We start from the raw sequence: 22,724 nt of genomic DNA on the forward strand, positions 1-22,724 counted from the left end.
TTGTTCAATAAACATGATTTTATTGGGTTTGTTTTAGCGATACGGTTTAAGGATGCGTAATTCGCCAAAAACATACGATAAGCTCGGGTAAACACGCGCCGAGGTCCCCACTCACAATGTTAAATAACCTTCGATTCAGTAATATTGCACAAATTGCTTTAAATAATGCGTGTAACTTGAAGCTTGTTAACCCCTGAATAGGCGAAATCGCTGACTGATGGTGTGATGTAATAAAACGTCCGAAAAACAGAGGTCATGTTACTTTGCTGTGTCTCCGACTGTGGCTATTGGTACTTAATTTAAATCGAAATCGCCGCGATGAACGATTGGTTCAAAATTTCGCTCCTTTTGTCGATTTTTGGCTTTCTGAAGGAGATCAGACCGTCCGAACCCTTCGTTTACGAGTTCTTGGTGGGGCCTTGGAGGAATGTCAGCAAGGAGGAAGTCACCGAACAAGTCTATCCAGTGGGAACATACAGTTACTTGGCCCAATCGATTGTGGCCTTCCTCATTACCGACCTGTGCAGGTACAAACCTTTGATTGTCCTGTTGGGACTCTCGGGGGTGGTGGTATGGAGCATGCTACTGTGGACCAAGAGCCTCTTCGAACTACAAGTCCTTGAAGTAAGACCGATCAAGCATGAAATTTTTAGCTCTCGATTTAGCTGGTAGCAAAAAAATTCAAATTAGGCGCCACTGATAAGAGACATAACCTCAAATGTAGCTCAGTTGCATCATATATTTCATTTCAGGCGCCGAGGGGCTGCTCTATCCAAAAATAATCCATAATTGCGATAACTAGCGCTATTATACTTTTTATTGGCAAAAATGGACCCAAGAATTACATAACCTCAATTCGCAAATCCTTAAAAAAGCCACACAGTCGTGCTAATTGGGGCTAGGGCTAAGCAGAGGGGCCGCTCGGCCCCAAAACCAAGAGAAAAATCAACTATTGTGGCGAAAATACTTTTATTATTGTGAAAAACAATCGTGGCAATTACATAATCTCAGTTCGTGTAATTTAGTCCAGTGAAATAAATAACCCTTTAAATCAAAATGTTGAGCATAAGCTTACATTTTTGATATAAGTTATTATTGTGAAGTAAACAATTTTTCGAAAATAGTGTTTTTTTAAATTAGTACATATTCAAAATTGGTTAGAACAAGAAAAAAGTTTTGAATAAAAATTGTAAAGAATAAAATTTTACATAAAAATGTTCTCTTGACTTTTTTGCAATTATTCAAATTAACAGAGTTTAGGATACCTAATTAAACGTAAAGCAAAAAATTTAGAAAAAACTAAAATTGGACAAATTTTTTGTTTACATCTCTTCCTTCTGCATAAAGCTAGCAACTTTGTTTGTGCAAAAGATTCTCCAGTAAATATACATTTTAACGTAGTATACAAAAGAAACTAAAAAATTAAAAATTTTCTTGTAGCATATTTTTTTATGTAGCGAGCTTTTCAAGATAGGAGAAAGTTTTTTATTTTAAGAGACAGTCGAGACGAAATGAAGTTAATAGTTCAAATAAGTTTTTGGTGAAAGAAAACAAAGTTACAGTTAATGTAAAAAAAATCATGGGCAGTGGCGTCCGTCTTCTCTAGGTTTGGAGCTTAATTTTTTTGCAAATATTTCGAGGTCCAAATATGGTAAATAATTAAAGAATTAATTAATTTCACGAAAAAATAGCTTCTTTATAATTTAAATCGCTTGAGATTAATTAGAATTTAGCAATTTAGTCCTAATATTCGTCATTTCTTTGGCGTTTTAAATCCAACAGCTAACCGATTTGTTCTCTAAATCAAAGTTTTGTAAGATAAAGTTGTTTTTTTATAAATTACTGTAAAGTATTTACAATTTATTAGTATTAATTAGGTCAAAATAATGTTTGTCAGTTCGCGAAAAGCGGCTAAAAATAGTTATTTACAATAAAACTTGTGTGGTATGTAGTCTGACGAGTTGTTCTTTAGTAATGTATGTTTCAAAACTAAAAAAAAATGCCAACAGTGTGCTTAAATTTTTTGGAGTCAGGAATTAAAATCTTAACCACATTAAAATTTCATTTGCGCAAATCGCCTTAAGTTTTTTATTATATCAATTTCGGAATTCTCACAAAAAAAGAGTTTTATTATGAGAAAACGATTTCAATAATTTGGAAACAAAAAAAAATTAAAATAGTTTTTTGCATTTTACGCTTATACGCATCAAACTGAAGCGTATTAGAAACTCTATTGTTGCCGATATAATTTTTTTATTCTGGGCAACTAGAAGTATTTATTTTTTGACTGGCACTAAAAATTGAAATACCCTGTATTAAAACTAAATTTTTCCTTCACAGCAGTATTTATTTAACACTATTTTTCTATTTCGAGTCTTTACAAAAAACAGTTTATTTTATTTTTTAACCACTTTTCGGGAATTGGTAGAAATAAGGTAATTAGAAAACGGTAATTAGAAAAATCACGTTTATCTCAGAAAATTTTGATTCAAGGGAACAAATAAAGTAGCTGCTACTTTAATCACCATGTGATTATTTGAATTTATAATTAGGGTCGGCTTTATTAGTTTTTTAACTTGAATGAAAACGCCGATTATAGTAACTGATCAAGCTGAAGAGTCAAATAGTAATGTTTAGATTCAATCGGAATACATTTTTCCCTCAGTTTGCGCTATAGTTTAACGATCATAAAAATCTGCCTACTCCAATTATAAATTCTATAGCAGTGAGCAGGTCTCTAATCTGTGTTAAGTGAATATATTTTAATTGGGCTAATTTGTGTTCACAATGGAATATTATAATTGCGTATTTGAGTGGAAATTTTCCCTTTTGCAACTTGTGATGTAACTATTGCACAACTAACAGGTCTTCTATGGCACGTTCATGGCCACGGAGGTGGCCTACTACACCTACATCTACGCCAAAGTCCCCAAAGAGTTTTACCAGCAGGTGACTTCGCACACCAGGGCTGCCATCCTCGCTGGCCGCGCCATCTCCGGCATCGTGGCCCAATTGCTCATCTCGCTCGACAGCGCGACCTATCGCGACTTGAACTACATCACCTTCTCGTCCATGCTGGCGGCCACCCTCTGGAGCCTCTTCCTGCCTTCCGTCCGAAAAACCATCTACTTCCACCGGGAAATCGACGAGCGCTACTCGCGAAAATTCCTCAACGCTTTCACTCTGATGAAAACGCACCTGGTGGAGTCCTTCTCCAACCGCTACGTCCTGAAATGGTCCTTCTGGTGGGCCCTCTCCACGTGCGGCTTCATCCAAGTCCAGTGCTACATGCAAGTGCTGTGGAACACGATTCAGGACGACCCGACTATCCCCATTTACAACGGGGCTGTTGAGTCGGTCCTGACCGTACTGGGGTTCATGGGGGCGCTGCTGGCCGGCGTTCTGAGGGTGGATTGGAAAATGAAGGGCGAGTTGGCTCTGACGCTGTGCTCGCTGATGAGCGGATTCATTCTGCTTTATACGTCGCGAACTAAATACGTTATTTTGAGTTATATCTGTTATATAGCCTTTGGGGGGCTTTACCACTTTATGATTACGATAGCCAGCGCTGAAATCGCCAAATGCATTAAGGAGGACAGTTATGGGCTGGTTTTTGGAATTAATACGTTTGTTGCGTTGGCGTTTCAGTCGATTTTGACGATGGTTGTGGTCACTAAAGGGGTGGGCTTTGCCCTAGGCCCCCGAAATCAGTATTTCGTATATGGGATTTTCCATATCGCTATTAGTGTGATATACATCGCTATTGGATTAGCGAGTTGGCTGAGCTCAAAGAGAGATTACCGAAAAGCAGACAGTTAGACTTGATTAGGTCGCAATTAGTCAGTATTAAATGCACTGTTTTTATGAGTTAATAAAAGACTGTTTTCGAATTTTTTGGTTTATTTTTTGAACAAAAATTATTTGAGTTTTCATTAAAAAAATTAAATATAATTGAAATTAAGTTAGCAACATTTTTCAGTTTTTCAGTGTCACCAACTTAATTTAAAAATCATATTGCTTAATAATTTTTTAAAAACTTACACTCTAACGGGTGGCAGATAAAACAGTTTCCTGAATGTGGACTCCTTTTCTGGCACCATTGCCACTTCGTCCTTCTCTTGGCACCATTTTTTCCTACTTACGTCCCCTATAACACTGGTGCAGATATCATCGAAATGGTACTTATGCCCCAATTCTTTCATTTTTCCGCACAAGGACTGAATAAACCAGGATCCTGTTTTTTTGTTCCTTATTGCACCATAGCCTGGAACTGTGGCCCAGAAAGTGAACAAATCTGCTATTGGCGGGACTGATTCTTGGACAGGTGACGAAGGACCGTCTGTTTCAATGTCATCGTCATCTGACTGAACTAATACAATAAAAATAAATTTTTATAAAGTTACAAGAATCAACCAATCGTACTTTTTTGACATCTGGTGCCTTGACAAGACTGGAGGATTAAAACTTTGGGTTTCCCCGATAAATGTGGGCGATTTTTGGTACACATCACACGTTTAATTGCTTTGACGTCGACTTGGCAACTATTAACGCCGTAAACGACACCTAATAGAGATAAAAGATAAATAACTGCATCACAAGGAAAATAAATCAACCAACCTACATCACCATGAGACATTATAGAAATGAAAAGGCTCGACTCATCGTTAACGCTTTGCACTACTTCTTCTATTTTTCGTAGCATTTCCAAATGAGTGAGATTATTTTCTACAATAGTTTTGAAACCAAATTGTCGGAAAGTGGCTTCAAGCTTGTCTCGGTCGTATTGTGTACCAATCCTAAGTTCTAATTTGTTGTCCCGGCGTGGAAGCAAGTGCTAGTAATGAAGAAACATTACGAAGTGCTTTCTACTAAATTTCTGATCAAATAAATGACTCGGAAAGACTGGATTAATGGGTGGTATTAATAAAATGCTTTTACTTAAAGCATTTGCTTATGATTCTAAGGAATTGTTTGTCTCTTGTGTGTCACTTAAAAAACTTGAAGTATCACTTCCTTCAAGTAAATTGAATTTAATTTCTGGTTTAAGGATTTCATAAGAGAAGGAAGACACGTAAAAGATGCAAAATAAAATACTCTACAGTTAGAATAATTATTAATTATACCATTGTAGAATGCCTCGGGATTTCTCATCTTATCATGAATCTTTGCGTGAGAAAAAAGAATCCGAATTTTTAGTTATAGTAAAATTATTACAAAATAATTGATAAACATACATACTGCTATATATAAAAAAAAAACAGATAAAAATGTAACTGGCAATAAAAAAATAAAGCTATGAAACTTTTATAGGGGAATACCTAATCCTACATTAACAAAAATTCCTAATGGAATAGAATGGAGCTAATTCAGCAGAAGAATACAAGAAGAGTTTCCCTCAATATGGAATACTCTTAAAAAATTTCCACCGCGACATGTTAGATCTTCATCTATTAACGCCTTTACTTCAAAAACAGATGAAACAAAAAATCTTTTATATTTATGAATTTAAAAGTTCTTAGCCTGCAAAAAATAATAATTGAAAATAATGTGAATGTGAGTACTTTTGAGGACTATTATATTATGATTTTGTTTACTTTACACTTGTTTACTTTAAAAAATAAGTTATTAAATTATTGCAAATTGTATAAAAAATACATATTAAGCTCTGTATATGGCTGCAGCTTTTATTTTTGCCTCCAGTTGTCTATAATTTGATAAGTCAAACAATTAGCAGAAGCATTCGCTTAATTTTGTAAGCTTGTCCTTGTCTTTATTAATACAGAAATATGCATTTCTTTTGCATTAACTTATGCTAATCAAAATTATGAAAACCTTATACTTAAATTCTTATCCTTACTTTTATTATTTTATTTTATTTTCAGGAAACGTTTCACTCGTTTCCTGAAAAGTTAAGTAAAGCTAGAGATGTTACCTGTTGGAAATAGACCGCCCATTTATTATTTTATTTAGAAAACAGCATACAGTTTCATTTCATTTTTTCATTTAAACGTTTATTTTTTATAAAAACTCTAAAATTATTTTTAGTTTTTACCTCGTTAATGCTTGGTTACAAATATTTAATACGAGATATCAACTAGTCTGAGAGATAATAATTAAGATTGGATTTAGAAAGAACATACAATTGTAATTTTTTTTATTACCTACTCTTCTTAAGTTTTCACAAGCAAACAGTATTTTTTCCAAGCATATTTTCTTAAAACACCCTTTGGTTGTAAAAAAATGATGAACTTACAATCACTGCTTAACGCATTAATAATTTTTTTTTGTTTTCTCAAAATACCTTGGCAAGACAAATGCAAGTGACAATCCCTACAAGGATTTTCGTAATTTTTGCAGAAAACAGAGCTTAATTAAAGGTCTTTTAACTATAAAAAACAATGACAAATCAACAGTTACTCCTTAGAACCTTACATATTTTTTTCTTTTGTCAATTTTTGATCAGAAATTTTGAGAGCATGGTACAAAACACCTCTCCCCCAACTTACTCGATATTTTCTGTCCACTTCTCTGTAGAAATTCTCTTGATTGATGATCAAACAAATGCCAGGTCTTTCTGGATCAATAAAATATTTATTTTCATCGCTGACAAAAGCTGCATTGTCTGCACTGATATGCGACGTCTCCAGCGAGGCCAGACTAAGCAAACTGGACTTTGGATCTAAAATTCCCTCAAACACACTCACTGACTGTCTTTTTTCACTCTCACTAGAATCTACTCTTTTATCTACACTTCTACTCTCAGCAGATTTGTGCACAATTGGCACAATTTCTCTCAGTTTATCACAAATATCCAACTGGTCAATTTGCTTGAGAACTCTACACAAATTACTCAAATCGTCCAGTTTTACGTACCCCACAGTCTCCCAATGCAGCAAATACAACTCCAAAAATTGCGCATTAATGCACTTAAAATCCAGCCCCTTCTCCCTGAAGTCCTTACACGCCAAGTTGAGCAAATTCTCAACGTCCTTCTGCTGCAACGCCTCGCAGACGAAATAGAGGGCCTTTCTGACTTTGTTCACATAGGCGTACGTGAAAATGTGGTGCGGTAAAAACCGAGCGGTTAAATCCTCCCGTTTGAAGCCCAAACTTGATATGATTTGGTAATTCTGGATGATGCAAAGTGCCTCAACCAGCTTTTCTTGCCACTTCCGACCGGCTAAGTTCTCATGAATTGCCCAATTATACAAGAGTTTGTCATGGGACCCTTGGAGCAATTTCGTTAGTTGAACAAACGCAGATTTGGGGTCTTCGTAAATCAAAAACACAAGGGCCACCTGTAACCATTCTTTATTAAAGGATAGCTCCCAGAAATAACTACCTTCTCGTAGTCATCCAAGTCGTTTTCAATGGACATAACTTGGTCCACATTTAGCGTTATTGGCATCGCTGGTTGCGATAAACTGGCGTCTATGGTGTCAGTGGAGTCCAAACAATTGTCCTCATCTAAAACATCGCTCAAATTAATACTAAATTACTGGAATTAAATACGTAACAAAAAGTGGGGTTATGTTGCAAAAAATGACACTTGAGATCAAAAGTTGATAAACAAATTTACCAAAGGTAGGTTGATTTTTGCACGACACCTCGTTGCTTTCCTCTTCGGAACACGAATCGTCGGAATAATCATTTCCTTGGCTTGAAAACAATCCACCCATTGTCGTTGGTTTTAAATAACAATTAATTCGATAAACTGATTAAAACACGTAACTCAACAAGGGACTTCCCCGTGATGGCATCCATGCGAAAAATCCCTAGGTTTTAATCAAAGGACATGAGCCAAACAGTAAATCAATAAAAAGATGACTGCGATATCGATAAATTGGCTGCGAATTGATTTGGAACAACAAAATTTAATTTTTTACGTTAATACTTTAATTAAATTCTTAATCAAAACAGAAAATATCCTACTAAACATAGGACGCAATCGTGTAGAACGCCATTCAAACAGGCGGTAAATTTAATAATTTCGCTCTGGGACAACAATAAAACTACAAACAAAGTTTTTAATCAATATTAGATCAAATTGGTTGTTGTGACACAGAACTAACAATGCGTTTTATTTTTGGCCACTGGGAAAGAAATGTTTTAATCTTTTCCACACAATCCTCCCGCCAGGGATTCCCCTCCAGATGCACAAAGTCCACCCTTCTGAAAGCCTCCTCTAAATTTCCCTCCACACACCCCAGCTTATTTCCACTCAAATCCACACTTCCCACCGTCGCATTAGCCAGCCATTCTGGGTCCAAATCCACAATCAAATTATCCCTCAAACTAAAATTCACCACTTTCTCCAACCCCGCGAAACTTTCCCGTGAAACTTCTTTAATCAAATTTCCTTGCAAATCAATGCTGTACATTTGGGGATAATTCCGGAAGGCTTGGCCCGGCAAAGCTCCAATTCGGTTAAAACCGGCGAAAATGTAGGCCAACTTGGGGGAATTACTCAACCATTTGTCATCCCATTGGGTTAAGTTGTTGTGGTCGATGTGCAAAACACTGAGCTGAGACATGTCGTCGAATGACTTGGGTTCGATTTTCGCGATTTGGTTGTAATTTAGTTTCAAAGTTACCAGTTTCGACTGACTGAAGACACCTTCAGGGACGTGGTGAAGGGTATTAGCGGTGAGGTCCAACGTGTCCAGTGCGGGAAGATTTTTCAAGTCTCCGGGCTTTAGAACTTGAATGGAATTGAAACTCAAGTCGAGATATTTTAAATCAGGGAAATGCAAATCGATTTCGGTCAAATTGTTGTTGCTCAGGACCAGATTTGTTAAGTTTGTGATTGGTCCGTCGATTTTTCGGAGCCCATTTCCGTACAAATTCAAGCTTTGGAGTGAGACGTTTTCAAAAGTCCCGTTTCGAATCTCAGAAATTTTGTTGTTACTGAGTGTGAGATGGTGAATTTTGAGGTTTTTGAAAGCCCCAAGTTCGAGTTTGGAAATTTCATTGTCACCTAAATTCACACTTGTCAGGTTTAAGTTTGTGAAAGTTCCTCGTTCAATAACTTTGAGCTCATTGCGATTTAAAATCAAATGGGCCAGAAGTGGTAAATTTTCAATCGCTCCTGGTTTTATTTCTCTCAAGCCGACGTTTGATACTGTTAGTGATTTTAAAGTTGGTACACCACTCACTGATTTTGGGTATAAAACAGGCACTAAACCACTCAAAACCACCGAAATCTCGGTCTGAAGCTTTGGGATGTTGTCTCGAAGGTTGGCTGATGATGGAATGGTTGTGGTGTTACGATCTGTGCTTGTTTTCCATTCCAGTGTTACATTTTTGAAAGAAATGGTTTCAGCTCGTGTTACACCAATCAAAAGTAAAGAAATCACAGTTGTTTTTAACATTTTAACAGTAGCTTGAAAACTGGTAGTCTTTATCGATGATGGGAATGTAAATAGAGTTCTGAAGGTCGTAGTTGGTGGCTTCAGGGTCAGAAAGATGTTGTGATAAGTTCTGCATAATTCACGCTGAGAATTGAGAAATTATAATTGACTCATCGTGCAAACAATAATTGGCGCAAAATTTTAAAATTTTGCACTAAAAATTGTTTTGTGCTATTTATCTTTTAAGAGAATTCTATGTAGTTGAAAAAACAGTTACACCTAATTGAAAATTGCATTAGATTATGCTAGCTGTATTAATAAAACAACTAAGATACACATTAAAGTGTATCAGATTGTGCAGTTCTATTTTATTTGACCAGATTTTTCTTTTCTTACTACGTATACTACTTTTTGGCCAGAAAATAATGTTACCTTACTACTACTAGTTTTCTTGATTTTTGGGATCATTTTACTCTACTCTCCCCTACATCACTTTAACAATTCAACAAATTAATGCGAAAAGAATGATAGATGCGGACAGATCACTCAGTTTAGGTCAAGCTAGACGTTGAAAAGCCGTGATAATTTTTCCAAAATTTTAAATTTATAACTAAAAGAAAAAAATCACAACAAATAAAAATAAGATGTCTTTGTCTAAAAAATTGCACAGTATCCCTTTTCATTATACTAATTTACTCTTTTCTTTAATAGAATTGTAACAAAAAATGATTCTAAAATATTTTTATTGTTATCCGAATAATTATAATTTTTATAAATGTATCGACGACTGCAGAAAGTGCTTTTTTTCCAGTGAATTAATTTTTCCGTGAGCTTTTTGGACAGTGGGGCTTTTATTCATGTGAGTTTTTTTTCTGAATGGTCTTTTTTCATTCTGGGTGGGCTTTTGTGTTTGTATGTTTTTTTCTATGTGTTTTTTTCCGTATGAATATTTTTCGGTGTGAGTTTTTTTCTGTGTGGGCTTTTTCTGTAGACTTTCTTCTTGTGCGCCTTTATTGTGTGGGTTTATTTCATGGATACTTTTTTTAACGGCATGCTATTACTTTTTGCGATCATTAAGATACCCCTTTAGTTTCTTACCTGTCCCTAAAGTTTTTTCATATCGCTGCAAAAAAAATGGTTTTACATCTTTAATTTAAAAAATTAGGAAATAATAATAATAATAATAATAATAATAATAATAATAATAATATAATAACAATAATAATAATAATATAATAACAATAATAACAATAATAATAATAATAATAATAATAATAATAATAATAATAATAATAATAATAATAATAATAATATAACAATAATAATAATAAAGGAAACCGAGCTTTTTGAATGAAATTATTACAAAGTGCGTGTTGAACAAGGTCCAAGAGACTTACTAATTAAGTTTGATTGATCTGAATTGCTACAGAGTGTTCATAATTTACTTCCAATAAGTTTTTCAATCTTAAATGGAAACCACTATTTATTTTTCATCATTCGATGCAGAATTGGAAAACGAACATTTGAGTGGACGCAAAGGAAATGAAACTGTTGTATAGTTGAAATAATTTTAGTGTATAACTTTGTGTTGGTGACTTTAAAAAGTTCTCAAAAGATGTATTGAATCAGTAATAAGTTTTAGAATTAGAAGGTGGTAAAGAGAGCAGCAAATTTGGTGATTGAATTAAATTAAATTCGAAATTAAAATAAATTACAAATAAAAAATGGTATCCCATTTCAGTTTATAGTAGAATTTTGCAACAACGCATTAATTTGCATTTTTGGGACGATATCAAGCGCGAATTGAGAGTTTCTGGTGGGTTTTCTTGGCTCAAAATTTATCGCCAACACAGAACTCTTTTCTGATATTTGAGCTTTATTTCAAATGCGCTCTGTTGCAAAATTCTACTATGAAATGAAATGGGAAATAATGGTTAAAATGTTAAAACATAACTGCGGTTCCAAGAGAAATGAATAACTAATATTCCTTATAGAATCAGGAGAGCATTAGATAACGCGTTTTTTGCGTAATCATTATTATTATTGTTCATTGTTCATTACAAAAACACCAGCTTAATAAAGAAGCCAAAAATCAATCCTTCGAAGAGAATTTGACACCTGTCACCTGTCACAATGCCTAGCACCCCCTAAACTCCAGTAATTCCCCTCCATTGAGTTCCCCCAAGCCTCCAAACCCCCTAACCCAAATTCCAGATCATGGCAAACGGCACAACTCGCCGCATCCTCGTTGAAACGAAGAACCTCTCCAAAGACCCGCCTCCTGGCATTAGTGCTATCCCGGACGATGAAAACTGCCGTTACTTCCACATCGTGATGGCCGGTCCTCAGGGATCCCCCTACGAAGGCGGTCTCTTCCGACTCGAGCTGTTCCTCCCCGAAAACTACCCCCTAACGCCTCCAAACGTGCGCTTCTTGACCAAAATCTATCATCCGAATATTGACAAATTGGGGAGGATTTGTCTGGATATTTTGAAAGAGCAGTGGTCGCCGGCTTTGCAAATTCGCACCGTTTTGCTCTCGATTCAAGCCTTGCTGAGTAGTCCGAATCCAGACGACCCTTTGGCCAACGATGTGGCTTACACTTGGAAAACAAGGACCAGTGAAGCCATCATCAGGGCCAAGGACTGGACCAGGATTTACGCCATGGAGTGATTTATTAATTAAAATACTATTTTTTGTTCTTTGTGTTTACAGTGGCGGCCGTAAGAGGTTTTTGATATTGTTTTTAGCACAAAAGGTAAATACAAGCAGATGGTTCATGTAATATTACGAAGTCATGTTTATTTTCGCCAAGTTATTAAAAAATAAAAGTTAGTTGAGAAATAATTACTTCTAATAAACCATCATCGTTCGAAAAAATGGGTGTAAAATGGGTTTGAACTTTGAACACATTAAGATGTATTTTTTCCTTATTTTTTTTTTTTTTTGAAATAAATAATTACTTCTTGTACCAATCTCACAATCAAAATTTACTACTATCTTTATGCAACTTGAAAAACTTAAAATTCAATGTGTAGTTAAAAGTTAATTTGTCATTAGTCGTGAATGTGAGATCTGGTTGGTTCGATTCAGTCACGTGATTTTTCAATTAATGCTGATTGAATAAATTAAATTAATGGTTATTAATAAGGCTTCCATAAACCGACCAATTTAAATGATTCGACGTAAAATGCATTAAAAAAATAAGTAGGTAACAACTTTATTTTAGAATCAAAGCCTAACTAACTAATAGACAAAATGAGATTACAAACTAACTCGATTTTTTGTCGTCAAAAATTTGGTGCGGCTTCTTAATAAACTGAGAAACGACTAAAATTTCCGTCACAGGCATGAGAAAATATTTATTAAACAAGACGATAAAGAAATTGTTTATCTACGAGTGAAAAGAATTTATGTTCAAGAATGACGGAACTTAGGAATGGACTTATTTGACGAGCAGATAAACAATCTTTAACGTCGTGTATAATACTAACGAAGTTTAAGAAAAAAGTTATTGTTAATCTGTTAATCCCTCATATTAATATGTTGGAAATTGGTAATTTTAATTGAATAAAATATATTTATTTTAATTAAAACATTTTATCTACCCTTGCGGTTAAAGTGCTGTTTTATTTACTCAAAAGAGTTGATAAAAAAAGAAATACACACTGTTCAGAAATGATTGTTCATCAAGTCACCTATGAAAGTGAAAGTGACAGATACGTCAAAATAATGCAAAAATGCTAAAAACAAATGAACAAAAAACAACAAAAATCACGGAAATGTAAAACACAAATCAAGACAAACCCTATACACTTGAAACAACTTTGCCGACATCAAGTCGGCTTGATGAACAACCATTTTTGAACACATTGTAGTTTAACACCTGCTATAGAAAAAAAAATAAATTTTGCTTTCCCTGGTATTGGAAAGCAGTACGACGTACTACTTGCTTTTTTTTAATATTGTCAAGGCCTACTGACAATTAAATACAAACAACATTGTTTGGGATGATTTTTTTTGTTTAGAATTTGTGTTCCGTTTCATATTTTTCAGAACGCTGCGATTTTGGTTAAAGAAACAGAAAGAAAGAAAGTTTTTGTTTAAAAAATGCACTAAAATCGAAGAATTTTTTTTCTATCTCAGGAGAATATTTCTGCTTGCAGATTAGGGTTGTAAAATTTATGAAAGCTTTGGGAACAGTGGTCAATTCAAAAAAAAAAAATTCTGAAATGCCAGATTGATTTTCCAGAGATTTCTAAAACAAAATTATTATACAGGGTTATTCACTTAAGAATCCGAACTAAAACCAAGCAAAAAATGTAATCTGTATAGCAAATTGAATTTCTGGTGTGATATTATAATTAAGTCTGTGTAATTAATTAAATACAGAATGCTCAAAAATTAGCGCACCAACTCAATGTGGTATGGTGGAGGAATGTTTTTATATAAAGGTAAAAATAGTAAAAAAATCTGTCTTAAATATATTGGTGAATAAGGAACTTTAAATAAAAATAAATGATATATGGCAACGTTATTTAACAATCCTAATCGCAATAGAATTTGGTCATTAAAAAAATTAAATTCTTTTAAAACGGTTTCATACGCAATAATAACACCCCGTGTTTTAATTTATAAATATTTTTTATTATTTATAAATTATTTTGATAATTTTTTTGATAGCTATTTTTTAGTAAATACAAAAATTATAATTCATAATTGTAATTGGTGCGCTAATTTTTGAACACTCTGTATACCTGAATTTATGATTTAATTATAATATAAAATCTGGACATGCTATGCTAGGTTGCATTTTTACTTAGACAAGTCATCAAGCTTTTTTATGTAAATAACCCTGTATGTAAGAATCAGATTATACAAAAAAATTAGTGAATTAAAAATAATTGTTTTAAGGAGTTTTTAACAAACTGAAGACTAGCTAATTTAAAAAAAAATATAATCTAGTTCGCTTTGGAATATGCAATGTTGATTGAATTTTACCGGCGAAAGCTTCTTAAGATTATGTAGAACATCATGGAACACTCTGTATGAGTTGTCTTTAATAACCGAAATAAGGGTCATTCAGCCATTGGACAAAATTTAAAAAAATCAGGGCTCAGCTGTGCTTTCGCCTTGTAATAATTTTAATAAAATGTAAGTTACCTCACACGAAAATAAAAATATTTAGAGAGGAATTTTGATTGGGACTGGTTGAATAAAAACAGTGGTGAAGTAATATCAGTATATTTTGGGACTAACAACTCATTACGCATAATACAATAATAGATACCTCAGTACAGAGAATAAGACTGGTAACTACAGTAAAACAGTCAGGAGAAATAATATTAATATATACATAAATTGTTAACACAATGGTCGACCAAGATGTTTACGTATTATGGTACGTGAGAAATGAATTGGCCGAACGGCTCGAATTGGTTGTGTCAACACGCGCACAGGACCGTAATACCTAAAAACCTTGATTAAAAATAGTATCACATCAGTTATTGCTTATGCGGCACTATTACCAACAAAACTTTGATTGAAACAAAACAACACACGAAAAGCATCAGTTACACAGTGAGAACACCGAAAATAACGGACATGCATTTGTTTGTTTTTATTTTCTTATACATTGCGACACGGTCTACGACACGAAAGGAACTTTTTTCCTAAAATACAACACATGAGATAAACATTCAGTAAATTAAAATACATCGTTGCTTAGAAATTGACTAAAGTTGCGTCCAAATAATTATGCGGGAAAGCGACGTGATGTGACCAATGCAGCGGTACAAAATTTCAACGCTCTCTAAACCTAATCCAACCACCAACAATCTCGACTCTAATGATATGATTCGGGATGTGAGCACATCGAGTTAATAAATTATTACTTAACAGAAACACAACGAATTAACAATTTTTGACTTTATCAAGAGCACCATGCGATCGATGGAAATGTCAAAAATGAATAATATCAAAGTCGACTTGGTCAACTGTCATTATTAGACGAACAAATATCTCGTAATCGGCACATTACGTATTAATAAATATTAAAAACATCTCTCTAATAATAATAATTAAAAAAGAATGATAGAGATTGTTACCTTTGGTACTTTGCTACCTTTACATTATATACATAAAGAACATATATACAGTTATGCTTAAAATACGGCAAATAAAGTGTCTATTGTACCAAGTATATACTGTAAAATCTACTCTTCTCAACTAAAACTTCTAACACTTAACAAACGACTAGAAACTAGAATTTTGTCATTCATACGTTATCGGGCCGGCGCCGCCTTTCTTATCCTTCCATTGTTTTTCTTCTTCTCGATGGAATGCACGTGATAGTTCTCCAACCAGGTACATCGTCTTAAAAATATACAATAACAAAAACATGTAACAAAACAAAAATTGAGATGTTCGTTTTCTTCCAAACAAAAACATTAAAATACTGCGCTTTGTTCGATGATCGATTATCGTCGTTTCAACTCATCTGATCGGTCGCAAAACCGTACACTTCCAGTACGCGTATTTCGAAATCTCCACTCGGACAGAGAGGAGGGTTGTTGAAAGTTTGGCACCGGTCGGTCTTCCCAAAGCGGATGTTTTCGTCCATCCAAATCGCCTGACCCTCCCTGAAAAGCAATTTGTTTTTTGAACAAAACAATTCATTTGTTTGTACGTTTTAATTGCAATCAATTACTCCGCATTATCGAGGTCCTACTGTATCTCATTATATTTTTCTTGAAGAATGATTTGTCATTTTTTGATTACAGTGCGAGTGAGTGTATCAGATGTTGGAGTGACAATAAATTAACAAATCGTGACCGATAACCATAATAAAAAATTATCATTATGTCAATCGGACCATCAATTTTCGTCAGTTGTTGTTATCTCACAGTTTATAAAAACACTGTCAATGCAATCAACAAAAATTTATTTCATCTCAAACCACTGGGTAAGAAAGTGTTAATTAAAAACGATGCTTTCTAAAGTTAGTTTAAATTTCGTGTGGTTTTATATTGTTGCACATAATGGAGCAATAAATGTACTCGGATGTTAATTTGCTAATAAACCCATCTAATGAAAGTTAGATGTAAATAAAATGCAAGTTATTGCATAAGACGGAAATGTAACAACTACTGCGTGTATTTTTCTAAGTAATAGTGTTACATTTTATCCTCGATTTTAGCATTTTAATTACATTTTCTTTCGTTAATTTAGCATTAGTTTTTATGATTTATTCAGTGTGACATTTTAAAAGCATAAAATAAGTAATCATAATAATTGAGACAGTAATGTTCAAATAGCAAATTTCACAGTGGGGTTTTGAAAAAAAAAGGCATTTCGTTTGCTTTCTACTACAGGGTTAGTCTGTTAATAGTATATTTTTACTATATTTCAAAAACTAATAATCAAACAGAATTTAACGTTAGCACAATTAAATACTTTTTATTTTTCTTTACACCTGTGAATTTATTTTTCAACAATTCCTAATTAAAATTCATTAATTACTGTTAAGTAGCTGCAAAAAACTGTTATTTCTTGTGTGATCTAAGAACAAGCAATTCTTAAATATTGTTTTGTAATAAAAATCCGTAAAAAATGGCGCTAGCCCCAAATACAATTAATAAAATAAAAATTGCTATTAAAAATTATTATAAGAACTTTTTGTTCGAAAACTTTATTTAGGCATCGTTGTTTTACAAGCAGAATAACACCAGAAATCATAAAATTTCGATAAAGTAATGTTTTCATGTTTTTAATTTTATTCATATTAATATTCTTTAACAAGGGTCTGTTTACGTAATTAATTCGTGATTAATGTAATAGTTTAATTAGTTAATTACTATGAATTAACTTTTAATTTCGGTTTCTGTAACCCTTAATTAATTAATTTTAAATGCAAGGAAAGGTTAAAAAATCCTGAATAAATTCACATACATACAGAAAAACATAAAGTACTTAATAGCAAACACTGAATTCGGTGCGACTATTAGTTTTAGAGATACAGTGAAAGATACTTTTAGCAAATCCACCCCGTATATTTTTTATTTATCATTATGTTATTAATATTAGGTTAATAATAAAAAATCGATGAATACACTGTTTAATTCTTTGGAAAAAAGCCTTGTAATCTCTTTATCTCAAATGTGTATTTTCTATAATAACGATGACACGAATTATAAAGAATTCGCTAAAATATCAACTTATGTTTAAAAGTCGAAATCAAAAGACGATAACGGAATGCCATTTCGAGCAAAGTTATTTTGTCAAAAAATGACCCGAAAATGTGCTCAATAATGCAACTCTCTGTACACCAAAAAATTAAGTAGTGTAACAAAAATCAATGACAAAACTCTTTGTCAAATAAGTATTTAAGGCTAAGTCTGAAGTACCTCTCTTTTTTTTAATTATCTAAATTAAAGTCGAATTAATTCCAACAAACTCAGTAAAATATTTTACAGATATTTTTTTATTTCAGTAGATCCGTTCTATCAGCTGTACCAAAAGTATAAAAACGCCGAATTATTTTTTTAAATAAAATTGTGAAATATTTATTAATCTCTCATTGACAGTGTAAATTACATTAGCCACTATTTTTTTAAACTGCATAACAGCTAATTTTGAGAGAAAACGCGACGTTGGCGTTGAGAAATAGATAACTAGATGCTATAAGGTAAGTGCATTTTAATTTTTTTTCACACATACATCAAATTTTAAAGACGTTGATAACTTATGTGACCGATTTCTTTAATAAAAATTGAAAATATTTTTTGTGTAAAAGTTCTTTTAAAAATTTCATTTAAAAAAAAATAAGAGAAAATCAGAAACCGTGACTTCATAAACACGAAACTTCTGAAAAAAACATTTTAAATATTTTTAACAAATCTTCTACAATATCGCAAACTGACTTCTATTCTGTACAAAATTTTGTCTTGAACGTCACAGAAAACCCTTAAATAGTTTGTCAAGTTTTAATGAACTGCCATGAACAGTTAATTTCACTTATAAAATCTTTATCTATTTCATCTTAAAATTGGTCAAAATGGTGTGGGGGCCGTTGAGGTCATATCCCACCTTTAAATCGAAATAACTAGAGTTAAGCAGCAGATATTAAAAAAGTGTAGCACAATTGTAATAAAAATTGTATGGATATTAGATATTACACTATTCATTGGCTAAAACTAGCCCAAAACAGCTACTTCTCGTTCAAACAATGAGCAAATTTAATTAGAGTGATTATGCGAAGAGGTAAAAAACTATTTGACTAATTTTTATCATAATTTCATAAAACAGCTGTCATTTTTATTACATTTTATAACACGTCGTCCTTGGTTTGTTTCACAATTGTTAGGCGCTAATAAAACTCTTTACGAGATACACACTTATTACCCTTTAACAATACACTAATTGATGCGTAAAAAAACCATAACTGTTTTAAGTAACCACCACTTACCCTCCTCCTATCGTGATCATTTTCGAATCGGCAGCCATGAACAATTCGGCCCCATGTCCCACCTTATCACCTTCAATACCAACCCATTGGTACTTGGCCCTTTCTGGGTACAGCGAGAACAAAAACGTCTCGCCCGTACCGAAATACGCTTGACGGTTGCCTCGGTCGTCCTTTTGGTTCCTTTCGCCCCATCTGGACGAACAATAGGCACCGAAAACCTACCACACAATTAATAATTTTCTCTTTAGAATAACCGAAAACTCACCTCGTTGTTGCACGTTTTGATCATGAGCAGCGTCGGTTCGTGGTGCTCGACACGGACGTAGAACGTTGTCAACGAACATCCGTGCTCTTCTGTCGTGTATAGCAATATCGGCTGGTACATTGTTATCCTCACTGGTAACCAGGACCATAGTGTTAAGAGCTAAACACCACCAAGGAAACGGTTTCAATCCGGTTCGGTTCGGTTGGAGCGCGCAGTAACGCCAGCGAACTGCACATTTTCACGCAAAATTTTTCAACATAATAATTAAAAAAAATAGAAATAATTTGACCATGGAATAAAATATTTCCTGTTTTTGAATCGAAAAATTAAGACTGTAAGAAAATTTTCCCATGTGGGCTTGTTTCGTACATTGCAACACATTAGAAAATCACCGTCCGGTGTCAAATTTCTCCTCGACCGAATAATATGCAACAAACAGCCCCAGGTGATTAATGACAAAACCCACCATTAGAAAGGGGGTTAAAACAATTAGGTTGGCCAACGTGTTAGGTAACACCTGATGATCCACTGGTCAAAATTACCTCTTATCTTTACGGTGCAGTTGGCTGTACGAACGTTACTGCGCGCTTTGGCACCATTTAAATTCAAGTTAAAAAAATAATAAGAAAATGAGGGAGAAAACCAAAACTTTACACAACTAGTGGTTGGTTTGCATAACAAACGTGCGGTTAGTAACATAACAAAAGTTGTTAATTGATGCCCAAATGACTTAAGCAAAGATCAAGCGTTTGACGGATGGTAACGAGTATTTGTGTAAATGTTTCGAAAGGATAATTGTCAACAGAGGGGACCTTTCGTGCATCGAAGGGTGTTTGAGAAGAAAACACGACGGTATTTCCATTGCTCAACTATAATTATCACCGGGCTAAAATTATAAACTTGCTTTGAAATATTAACCTATTTCGCATTGTCGGTTCGTAAATAAATAAACAGAACAAAAGGAAACAAAACGACTTTTAACTGACTCAGTGCTAAATGACACGATTTTTACCAACGTCTTTCCCTTTCTCTTCTTTTTCCCATCCATAGAAAGCTAGAATGAAAAATATTTATGCATCAGGGTCCTACACTCGAATTCTACTCAAGTCTTCTTTTTTTTTAAATGTGTTTGTTATTACCAGTGATTTATTAATGGAGTTTTTTAATAATACCGCAAAATGTTGTTTTTAGAGGCACTTTTATTTCAAAATTTATACAATAGTACTTATCGATGCATAAAAGGTCCTTGAGTAAACCTACATTTGCTCCGAGAGGACGTTTCGAGATACGAAAAACTAAACGAAAAAACAGCAACGTCCATCAACTTACATCCTGGTGGTCGAGAATGCGTGAGTTGATATTCTGTATGGGGTAGATACCCATGGAGAGGGTTCGAGGACCTGGCGAGTGTGCTCCCTTTATTAGCAGCAGAAAACAACCAACACAATAACACAACTAGTATATTTTTTTGGTAGGAAAACCAACAACGAACATCGAAAAATAAATCAAAAATGGGAACACAACGAAACATAGAGAGAAAATAAATCGGAACTGGCTCTTCCTTCATATTGTTAGCGATGGCAATTCGAACAAAAGAACCAATTTAAAAACAATACCGACAGAAAATAACAACACAATTATTTTTAATTGAGTCCTGCAAACATGCTGGAGGTTCTCAATGTCAATGCTGAGTGAAGAGACGACGTGCGGATCGATCGAGCAATTTGGATTTTTTCCGGAGGAAATAGAGATAGCTGAGTGTTTGTTTTAAAGATGGGCTCTTATCAAGGTTCAAAGCTCCGGTTTAAAACATAAAAATGTGTAACAAAGTTGGAACTTTTCTGTTGTTTGTTCCCCACTTTTCTATTAATAACTGCGAATAAATAAAGGAAATGCATTTATCAAAAAGATAAATATACTGGCAAAGAACACACAATACAAAGCTGTTGAAAACTTGCCAACGGCATAGGCTTGGTAAAATTCGTCGCTAGGAAAGAATACCAAGTAAGAAAATCCCGTGTGGAACGCAAACAAATTCATAAACTTTCGCAAAACATACAGCTTAAATCTATTTAAAGAAACGACTTAAGAAGATTCATCTGTTTAGTCTTAGAACGCTTGCAAAATCGTTCCGAATTTAATTACACCAACAAAAGCAACCAAACTAAAAAGCTCAAATTATGAAAAACAACACCGTGTCGAGATACAGCGAAAGGAATGTAACAATGAAAATGGGCATGATTTAGTCATTAGTGAAATTAGTGCGAAATGTCTTCGATGAAACTCTGTTATACATTTCAGTATTGGAACGGCCATCTCAGCTGCATTATTTTCACACAGTACTTGGATTTAGACTACGGAGGACTATAACTTAGGAGTTATAATTTCTGAACCCAAAAAAATAGTACGGCAGAGTAAAAACGAGGGCGCTTCAGTAATTACTTGGAAAAAATACACAAATGTTGAGCTTTGGATTTTTAACAAACTGAGAAAAATTAACGACTAAAATTTTTATAAGAAATATGAGAAAAAAATTATTTAAAATTTGAAATTCAAGACGCTGTGAATACGGTTAAAGATACAACAAAAAGTTTACAAAGAAATTTGTAGAGAATTAAATTTTCTTTAAAAAAGTTCGTGAGACTATATATCTATCATCAAGGGTTTAGGCCCTAAAGACGTTCAGAGACAGTAAAGCGACGGATTCGTTTCATTTTACCGGTAGTCAAGTAACGATAAGTTAATTTATACTTAAACCGTTAACGATAGAAATATGGTGTCACGGACTTTTTTATAGGAAATTTAATTCTCTACAACTTTGTTCCTTATACATTTTTTGTATCTTCAACTGTATTCCCAGCGATTTGATAAATATGCGACGGTGCGCAAAAATTATGACAGAACTATAAATGTGCGTTCTACCTTATATTTTTGCGAACGCTGCAAATACGGTTGAAGATACAAAAAAAGTGTAATAAACTAAATTGTAGAGAATTAAATTTCCTACAAAAAAGTTCGCGACACCACATTTCTATCTTTAACTGTTTAAGTATAAATTAAGTTTTCATTACGCGACCACCGGCATTGAAGCAAATTCGTCACTTGAGTGTCTTTCAACGACTTTGGGGCCTAAATGGTTCAAGATGGAAATATGGTCTCGCGGACTTTTTTGTAGGAAATTTAATTATCTACAACTTTCTTCTTAACATTATTCTTGCATCTGTAACCGTATTCGCAGCGTTTGGAAAAATATGGAGCAGAGTGCAAACTGGTTTGAAATTGTTTAGATTTTTTTAAATAAGTTTAGAATAAAATTTTTGGATTATGTTTATGTCTTACTATTAAGAATTTAATGCTCTATCTGCCTGTATTTTTTTAAACAAATACAACAATTTTTTCAAAGTAATGGAACAACTGCGCTCTCTGGCGACAGTGACGAAACTATCGCGCATGGGAACGTTTTATTTGTACGTCGTTTCATACCCTAACCTTTAGATATCCGTAGTTTAGAGCAACGAAGCCGAAATAGCCGTTCAGGCGCGAATGACATGTAACATGTAGACAAGACAAAAATGTTCTGCATACTTTAGAAAAATCGAATAATACAATACCATTTCATTGTACATCTCTTCGGACATTCTCT

At 33.7% G+C, this 22,724-nt stretch overlaps 5 protein-coding genes across 13 annotated transcripts in view; 2 read left to right on the top strand and 3 right to left on the bottom strand.

Annotated features, from left to right (window-relative positions):
- Positions 1-34: 34 nt before the first annotated feature.
- On the top strand, positions 35-1,051 carry LOC661148 (thiamine transporter 1). The gene is made up of 2 exons (XM_015979882.2): positions 35-624; positions 753-1,051. Exons 1-2 carry the CDS (start codon positions 319-321, stop codon positions 780-782), a joined length of 336 nt encoding a protein of 111 aa, XP_015835368.1. The 5' UTR covers positions 35-318; the 3' UTR covers positions 783-1,051.
- Positions 1,052-2,741: 1,690 nt separating this feature from the next.
- Dredd (Death related ced-3/Nedd2-like caspase) lies at positions 2,742-7,791 on the bottom strand. 2 transcript variants are annotated; one of them, XM_967278.5, is made up of 7 exons: positions 7,580-7,791; positions 7,343-7,467; positions 6,507-7,298; positions 4,618-4,834; positions 4,423-4,563; positions 4,042-4,369; positions 2,742-3,402 (listed from the first exon to the last, which is right to left on the bottom strand). In XM_967278.5, exons 1-7 carry the CDS (start codon positions 7,677-7,679, stop codon positions 3,336-3,338), a joined length of 1,770 nt encoding a protein of 589 aa, XP_972371.2. In that variant the 5' UTR covers positions 7,680-7,791; the 3' UTR covers positions 2,742-3,335. The 2 variants fall into 2 exon arrangements, with proteins under 2 accessions (XP_972371.2, XP_015835367.1); XM_015979881.2 differs by lacking the exon at positions 7,580-7,791 and adding an exon at positions 7,518-7,570.
- A 230-nt stretch (positions 7,792-8,021) lies between these two features.
- Positions 8,022-9,446, bottom strand: LOC103312930 (leucine-rich repeat-containing protein 15). Its single transcript, XM_008194845.3, has one exon. It carries the CDS (start codon positions 9,369-9,371, stop codon positions 8,043-8,045), a length of 1,329 nt encoding a protein of 442 aa, XP_008193067.1. The 5' UTR covers positions 9,372-9,446; the 3' UTR covers positions 8,022-8,042.
- Positions 9,447-11,420: 1,974 nt separating this feature from the next.
- On the top strand, positions 11,421-12,140 carry LOC660986 (ubiquitin-conjugating enzyme E2 N). Of its 2 annotated transcripts, none has more exons than XM_967178.4 (2): positions 11,421-11,507; positions 11,565-12,140. In XM_967178.4, the coding sequence occupies exon 2, from the start codon at positions 11,568-11,570 to the stop codon at positions 12,021-12,023; it is 456 nt and encodes a 151-aa protein (XP_972271.1). In that variant the 5' UTR covers positions 11,421-11,507; positions 11,565-11,567; the 3' UTR covers positions 12,024-12,140. The 2 variants fall into 2 exon arrangements, with proteins under 2 accessions (XP_972271.1, XP_064213075.1); XM_064357005.1 differs by having other exon boundaries at positions 11,443-11,522.
- A 2,438-nt stretch (positions 12,141-14,578) lies between these two features.
- Positions 14,579-22,724, bottom strand: part of sky (skywalker) — a 31,663-nt gene continuing 23,517 nt past the window's right edge. The window contains exons 6-11 of one of the 7 annotated variants that reach the window (XM_015979991.2): positions 22,693-22,722; positions 20,411-20,497; positions 20,094-20,135; positions 19,082-19,240; positions 18,817-19,034; positions 14,579-15,991 (exon numbers count right to left, since the gene is read on the bottom strand). In XM_015979991.2, coding sequence (XP_015835477.1) covers positions 15,841-15,991; positions 18,817-19,034; positions 19,082-19,240; positions 20,094-20,135; positions 20,411-20,497; positions 22,693-22,722 — 687 coding nt within the window. In that variant the 3' untranslated portion in view covers positions 14,579-15,840. The remainder of the gene's footprint in view (positions 15,992-18,816; positions 19,035-19,081; positions 19,241-20,093; positions 20,136-20,410; positions 20,498-22,692; positions 22,723-22,724) is intronic. The other 6 variants (XM_015979992.2, XM_015979993.2, XM_015979994.2 and 3 more) reach the window with 6 other exon arrangements.

This window comes from Tribolium castaneum, chromosome 5, assembly GCF_031307605.1.
Source record: "Tribolium castaneum strain GA2 chromosome 5, icTriCast1.1, whole genome shotgun sequence".
NCBI lineage: Eukaryota > Metazoa > Arthropoda > Insecta > Coleoptera > Tenebrionidae > Tribolium > Tribolium castaneum.

What these genes read in the sequence shown, in the direction of transcription:
- LOC661148 (XM_015979882.2), top strand. Translation starts at nt 319, where the DNA reads ATGAACGATTGGTTCAAAATTTCGCTCCTTTTGTCGATTTTTGGCTTT. An exon ending in TCGAACTACAAGTCCTTGAA is followed by an intron (nt 625 to 752) that starts GTAAGACCGATC and finishes ATTTCATTTCAG; the next exon opens with GCGCCGAGGGGCTGCTCTAT.
- Dredd (XM_967278.5), bottom strand. Translation starts at nt 7,679, where the DNA reads ATGGGTGGATTGTTTTCAAGCCAAGGAAATGATTATTCCGACGATTCG. An exon ending in AAGTGGACAGAAAATATCGA is followed by an intron (nt 4,835 to 6,506) that starts GTAAGTTGGGGG and finishes CTTCATTACTAG; the next exon opens with CACTTGCTTCCACGCCGGGA. An exon ending in TATCTGCCACCCGTTAGAGT is followed by an intron (nt 3,403 to 4,041) that starts GTAAGTTTTTAA and finishes ATCCACCCTCAG; the next exon opens with AACGCCGGCCAGCAGCGCCC.
- LOC103312930 (XM_008194845.3), bottom strand. Translation starts at nt 9,371, where the DNA reads ATGTTAAAAACAACTGTGATTTCTTTACTTTTGATTGGTGTAACACGA.
- LOC660986 (XM_967178.4), top strand. Translation starts at nt 11,568, where the DNA reads ATGGCAAACGGCACAACTCGCCGCATCCTCGTTGAAACGAAGAACCTC.